Source organism: Panthera onca, chromosome D1, assembly GCF_046562875.1.
Source record: "Panthera onca isolate mPanOnc1 chromosome D1, mPanOnc1 haplotype 2, whole genome shotgun sequence".
Lineage (NCBI taxonomy): Eukaryota > Metazoa > Chordata > Mammalia > Carnivora > Felidae > Panthera > Panthera onca.
In genome coordinates this window covers 54973776-54981336 of record NC_138348.1, presented here as the reverse complement: position 1 = coordinate 54981336, position 7561 = coordinate 54973776, and the positions used below count along the sequence as shown (strand labels likewise).

At 41.6% G+C, this 7561-nt stretch overlaps 1 protein-coding gene across 1 annotated transcript; it reads right to left on the bottom strand.

Moving 5' to 3' along the window:
- Positions 1-282: 282 nt before the first annotated feature.
- Positions 283-1376, bottom strand: LOC132677844 (olfactory receptor 52P1-like). Its single transcript, XM_060629609.3, has one exon. It carries the CDS (start codon positions 1374-1376, stop codon positions 429-431), a length of 948 nt encoding a protein of 315 aa, XP_060485592.2. The 3' UTR covers positions 283-428.
- Between the last annotated feature and the right edge of the window lie 6185 nt (positions 1377-7561).

The window sequence follows — 7561 nt, the reverse complement described above, 5'->3', positions numbered from 1 at the left end:
TCACAAACTGGCCCTCATACACAGAGGACAAGAGGAGACCAATGCAAGAGGCAGGCCACTCCAGATGTGTAGGTGGCAGGTTTAAAAAGCAAGGGAACTTACTTATGAGATTTGTGTTAGTGACCCCAAGTACCCACCTGTCAAATCTTAAAAGTTTATAGAGAGGCCTTAACTGGGTTCAGTCATGTATACTGGCCAGATGGGCTCAACAATACCCTACTCTCTCAAGGCTGTGTCCATGGAACAGCTCTCACCGTGGGAATAGCGGGTAGAATGTATATTCCAGGGACAGGCGAAGGTGTGAGGAACCTCCAATTGCCCCAGTCTGGCTCACAGTTTAACTGGTGGCCATATATTCCCAATGGCCCACTCCAACAATTGCCCAAGCCTAAAGGAAGAAGACAAGGTTCTAGGGTGGGGTTGGAGATTTAAGACTGAACAATGCCCCGCTTCAGCAGTCGGAGGGCCCCATCCCGGATCTGCTTGGTCTTCATGCCATAGATGATGGGGTTGAGCATGGGTGGTACAACAAGGTAGAGGTCAGCCAAGAGGATATGGATGTGCCGGGGCACATGCTGGCCAAAGCGCTGAGTGTAGAATGAGAAGAGCCCTGGTGTATAGAAGAGAAGGATGACACCCAGGTGGGAGCCACAAGTGCCAAAGGTCTTAGCTCTTGCCTCTTTGGAGGAGAGGCCTAACACAGCCCGGAGGATTAGTGTATAGGAGACAGTGATGCAGATGGAATCTGTGCCCACAACTAGCGTGGCAGCAGTAATGCCATAGATGTTGTTTGGCCGTGTACCCCCACAAGCCAGCTTTACCACAGCCATGTGCTCACAGTAGGAGTGGGCCACCACTCGGCTACAGTAGCTCAGCCTTGCCAATAAGCATGTGAGTGGGGTCATGAGGCCCAAGCCACGAAACACAGCAGCAGCTGCCAGCTTGCCCACAGCCTCTGGGGGCAACAATGACCCATAGTGCAGTGGCTGGCAGATGGCCAAGTAGCGGTCAAAGGCCATTGCTAACAGGATACCAGATTCAACAGCTGAAAAGCCATGGATAAAGAACATCTGAGTAGCACAGGCCCCAAAGTCAATCTCAGTAGCATTTGTCCAAAAAAGTGCAAGGAGTTTGGGCACAGTAGAAGTGCAGAGCACCAGGTCAACGATGGACAGCATGCATAGGAACAGGTACATGGGCTGGTGTAGTGCAGGCTCTGATCGCACCACCAGCAGCACTGCCATGTTGCCAAGCACTGCTAGGGCATACATGGAGCAGAAGGGAAATGCAATCCAAAAGTAGGATGCCTCCAGGCCAGGAATTCCCATGAGCAGAAAAGAGTTTGGGTTCTGATGGCTGTGGTTTGTGAAATGCATGGTCAGGTCCAGGTAGGGTAGGTAGAGAAGACCTTACTGCCCTGCTCTGAACCCTAGGAAGCCCTGACAGATGAAGCCATTGGGATTCATTCTTATTCTGTGGCTGAAACTGAAAGGATAGCAGAAAAAATTTGAGTTAGATCTCATAAAAAACATCCAGGATTAGAAGGCTGTATAGCATTGGGAAGTGATATATGGCAGGAGGTGAATTTATCATTACCAGGGATCAAAGGAGACTTTCCACTTAAGTCTGATTCAACAATGTCTAGGCTAGGCTGTAGGGTGAGTTACATGGTTGTAGAACTCACTCTTGTTACTTATCCTCACCATGGGGAATCTTCTATGCCTGTGAACCCAATTCTGCCTTGTACTCTTATTTTCTTCTGATCTGCCTATGTGACAATAAAATAATATAAAAATCAAAGGTGAGGCACATTTGATTTGTGGTTACTTTTCAAGATGGGAAGATCAAGACTGAGAGATAAGAGAAAGCAGAGTAGGGGGGGGGTGTTGTTGGATGGCTTTTTCAAGCCACTGAGCCCATGGTTATTCACAGATGAGGCTCAGAACAACAAACACACGGTGAAAGGCTGAGTCTCATGTAGTCTGCTAAAGCCCTAACATTGCCTGCCTTATGTTAGTACTAGAATCCTGTGCTTGTCATAGGTTTCTGTGTGAAACAGGTGAGATCATGCAGAATCGGTCAGTGGTAGATGTCAAGTTAATTTGGCCATAATAGGTGATGTGATAAAGTTACTGAGGAATGAAAACACAGTCTTATAAAAATCAAAGGTACATGAAGAGGGTATGAGAAGTAAATTTTAATCACTGGGAACACAATTGTTAACTGTAAGCAAATATGGAGACCAGTTTGGTCAGATTATGGCATGGAGCTTCTACACATGTCCACCCCATGTCTTTGCCTATTACCCACACTTTCTATATTCCCTGATCTTCCCTTACCTAAAAGTACCTTCTCACTATTCTCTGATCCACTAGCCAGCCAGTAATTGAGAGTTTGAGAAAGAATTTGATTAAAAAGTCAGGAAGGGGATAGTAAAGGGAGAGAAGAGGATGAAAAGGAAAGTTGAGAACAAGACACAGGAATAAACACAGGAGATATTCGGGAGGGAACAGTACCTTTCTCACACTGGTTTCTAATATGATGGGATGTGACTGTGTTCTGGCTGTTAGTGGGAACAGAGACGGTGGAACTGCTTGAGCCCTCTGGAGATAAGTCCATCTATATCCATAACCTTAAGCTGCAGTACTCCTTGCAATCCCTTCCATCAGCTATCCATACCCAGAAAGAAAGAGGCAAGAAGGCAAAGGATAAGGTCTTCTCCTGTGGTCTGGGGGAAGGAACCCTGGACCAGGATGCCTTCCCAGTGCCCAATGTGGCTGTTACTGTGATATGGAGACAAACATCTTGTTCCTTTGTCTTATCATCCCTTCTTCCATGCATTTAAAATTTTCCTTCTGTGCTATTTCCCTTCCTGAGTTTCTACCAGAGAGCTTGGGACCAAGAATACTCAGATGGTATTTCAGTTTTGGTGGTAGATGAAGGGTCAGGGACAGAGAGAAATCTGGGTGGGGGGTGGGGAGTCCTTGTAAAATGGTATATGTAAAGCTGTTCCATTCTGAGCACACCATGTATTTAGTTCAGCATGTGACTCTGTCTGTATATGTTGCTGTATAAAATGCATGAACAAGGCTGTACTCAGACATGGTATGTACATTTAGATAAGACATTGTTTTTAGAGTGTCCATACTTCAATGCCCTTTCTTTGGTGTGGAGAAAATTGAGAGCTGAATAATCTAGACATAAATGGGAAAGACTTGCTTTCTTCACTTTTTCCCCCCCACCTTTTCTTCCAGTCTTTTAATAATTGAATCAAGTTTCCTCAGCCTCTGAGCTGCCTCTCAAAGAATGTTTACTCTATCCTTGTAGTTACGCAGCACAATGACTGCATGCCCCCCTTGCCTCGGCCCCATTTGCACAGATAGAGAAAATGAAGTTGGAAAAACATGTGGAGCACAGTATGCCAAGATTCTAAGAGAGATCAAGGTGAAGGCCTTGGGGTCATCGCTTCCTGTCCTTCTCACTAATATTTGAGTTAGAGCTCATGAAAAATGTCCAGGAACAAAGCTGTCTCATGAAGAAAGGAACACACTGTTCATCACTGAAAGTGCTTATGAGCATCTGGAAGCCACTTGCCCAGGATTCAACTTTTGTTAATGGAAGAGTAAGAGCAGCCCTTTTCAAATCTCAGCTCTGCTAACTCACCAGCTATGTGATCACAGTCAAGTCACCTAACCTCTTGTCAACCTGCTTCAGATTCTGTGACCTGGAGAGTTCATTCCTACCTCAGAGGCTACTGTGAGGAATCCTTATGGGAGACATTCATCTGAAGAGCACTACATGGCATATAGCAATGGTAAAGAAGTGATTCATTTGTAAGTCCTTTTTATCTGAAGTGGAGACTACCTCAGTGAGAAAATTATCTTAGTGTTCTCCAGGTCTTTGGCCTGTTTGTAGTGTGCTTATTGTAGGGTGACATACAGAGATAGACTTACCAGGCCTAGGACAGGGAGTGGTAGTAAAGTCTCAGGTCCTGCAGGGATTAGAGAGTGTGGAGCAAAAAGGCTGGAATATTTATCCTGTTATTAAGGCCCTAACTGAGATTAAAAATTCCCTGGGGATAAAGGCACTAAAAACACCTCTGGGATGCTGGAAAGAGGCAGAAAATTGAAGCTAGGATATTTGGGTCTTTCCTTACCCTACCCAACCAAAAGAGTAGGATAATGGAGAAAATTTACACTGTGAGTTCAGAGTAGATAGGAAGGGAGGAGGCATACAGACCCCTGCACACAAATAATCCCAAAGGCTTTCTGGCATAGGAATTCTGTTTAGAAAATTTGCTAATTTTTCTTTTTCTCTTGGCCCCTTCCACATGTCCCAAATATTTGCTTCTCAATGCTTCTTAGCTTCTCTGAATGTTAGTTTTTCATCTGTAAAAGGGGTAGGCAATGAATGAGATGGTATATGGAAGGCACTTATCATTTTTCCTTGTATATGCCAAGCACCTGGTAAAAATTTTAATTTTATTATTTTATCTAATTCAATGATCATTGACCGAGCATCTACCATATGCAAAGAACTATGCTAGATTTTAGAGCAGAGGGTTGAAGGATCACACCTTTGTTCATAGCCCAGTTTGGGATCGGCAGACATAAAAGATTATAGTTCAACGAGAGATATATAGATATAAAAAAGACACAAGTTCATTTATCAGAAAGGGGGTTAGTGCTGTACAACTTAGTCAAAGATTCAGAAATAGAAAGTGGACTTAGAGGAAGGTGCACACGAAGCAGAGAAAAAAAAAGCATGTGTAAAAATATGGCAGACAAGAGATAATGGGCATTTTCTGGCAGTCAGTGCAGCCTAGTTCAAAGTTTAGTTAAAAAAATTTTTAGGGGTGTCTAGGTGGCTTAGTTGGTAAAATGGCCAATTCTTGATTTCAGCTCAGGTCATGATCTCACTATCATGCCTTATGTTGGGCTCTGCACTGACAGCATGGACCCTGCTTGGAATTCTCTTTCCCCCTCTCTCTACCCCTCTCCCCTGCTCACACGTGCTCACTCTCAAAATGAGTAAACTTAAAAAAGGTACATTTGATTATAGTTGACACACAATGTTACATTAGTTTCAGGTGTACAGTGATCCAACTCTATATATTATGCTATGCTCACCACAATGTAGCTATCATCTGTCACCATGCAACACTATTACAATATCATTGACTATATATCCTATGCTCTACTTTATTCCTGTGTCTTACTCATTTTATAATGGGAAGCCTGAATCTCCCACTCCCCTGCACCCATTTTGCCCATCCCAACAGAGCAGAGAGCCTAGAAATAAACTCATGTTTATATGGTCAATTAATCCATAAAGAAGACTATATGGAATGGGGAAAAGACAGTCTCTTCAATAAATGGTGTTGGAAAAACTCGACAGCTACATGCAAAAGAATGAAATTAGATCACTTTCTAACACCAGACCAAAAAAATCAAAATGGACTAAACATTTAAAGTGACACCTGAAACTATAAAAATCCTAGAAGAGAACACAGGCAGAAATTACTTCTTATTCTTTAAGTCAATAGAAATTCCTACGGGTCATAGATATATTTTTATAGGTGTGTCTCCTAAGCAAGGGAAACAAAAGAAAAATAAAATATTGTGACATCAAAATAAAAATCTTTTGTACAGCAAAAGAAATCATCATCAAAACAAAAAGGCAACATACTGAATAGAAAATAAGTGGTTAGTATTCAAAATATACAAAGAACTTATATGACACCAAAAAAATTGAATTAAAAATGGGCAGAAGACCTGAGTAGGCATTTTTTTAAAGAAATACAGATGGTCAGACACATGGAAAGATGCTCACAATCACTCATCAGAGAAATGCAAATCAGAGATATTCTGAGCCATAGTAAGTGTCCTTTCTCTCCTCTCATCCATACACCATCTTATCAAATGCTGTTTGTGTGATATGGTCACTTTAAATCTTGTTGGTACGACCTTAGTCAAGTAACAGCTCTTAGCCTCTTGTTCCCCATCTGTAAAAATGGGGAGAGCTATCATATTACACAGAAGATGCTTAATACGGTTTATGTGACATGGTAACAACAATCTGTTGAGGATTTGCTATCATTAAATTATTATCTTTCAGTCATCTTCCTACTCAATAGGCTTTGTGAAGGCAGAGACCAGGGTGAATTAAGCTCTTTGATAGTACTTAAAAGAAGATCATAATGGCGTTAGGTATAGGGAGAAGGTTGTTGAATGAGCAGATAGTATTCTAGTTAAATGTAGGCTAGGCAGACAGACATGAAGCTTAATTTCAGGCAATAAGGCAACAAACCTATTGAGGACTCAATATTTATCTGACAGGGTCTTAGAGATACAAAAAATTGAAAAGATACCTGCAAATGCAAATAAAAACTATAAAAGATATCACCTCAAGCCTGTCAGAATGGCTAAAAATCAACACACAAGAAACAACAGGTGTTGGTGAGGATGTGGAGAAAAAGGAACTCTCTTGTTCCATTGGAAGGAATGCAAACTAATGCAGCCACAGTGGAAAACAGTATGGAGGTTTCTCAAAAAGTTAAAGATAGAACTACCTTATGATCCAGCAAATGCACTACTGGGTATTTACGTAAAGAGTAGAAGAACACTAATTCAAGTGTTTACCACAGTGTTTTATATAAAATTTGATTTGAGAGCTTCTAGTATTTTAAGAAGTATAATACTGATCTAAGATAATTCTATTACATGACTTGTCCTTTAATCCTATTTTAAGTTTTAATTATATGAATGATTTACAAATACATTCCTTTATAGGAAAGAAACACAGAGAGACAGAGACAGAGAGAGAGAGAGAGACAGAGAGAGAGACAGAGAGACAGAAAAGATTCCTGTTTTAAGGAGCTTTAAATGCAGATGGTGAAGATGGTGAAGGGAAGGGCTAGTGGGAGATGGCATATGGCCCAGGTGACAGAAAGGAAGGTGCAGACTTTGTTCTCTGAGCATAGATTCCCTGGGTAGCTCACAGGATATTCATACTTCAAGAATTCAGTTTCAGGGATTCTAAGGTTTGGCCATTCCCCCATTTAGTTCTTCCAGAGACACATCTGATTCTAATAGAGGGAATAAGTGGCAATAGCAGATAAATGAGAGGACTCTTAAATTTTCTGCCAGCACCACAGTGCTCAGAGCCAAGCCAAAGATCTCCATTTTTTTTTTTTTTTTACTTTTTGAAACTTTTTATTTTGAGGTAACTTTATGTTCATGTGTAGTCATAGGAAATAATACAGAGAGATCCATATATCCTTCTCCCAGTTTCCCCCAATGGTAACATCTTGCATAACTGTAATATAATATCATAACCAGAAAATTGACATTGATCATTAGCCTTATTTAGATTCATCAGTCTTTTTTTTTTTTTAATAAATCTTAAAAATTTTTTTTTTAACGTTTATTTATTTTTGAGACAGAGAGAGACACAGCATGAACGGGGGAGGGGCAGAGAGAGAGGGAGACACAGAATCGGAAGCAAGCTCCAGGCTCTGAGCCATTAGCCCAGAGCCTGACGCGGGGCTCGAACTCGCGGA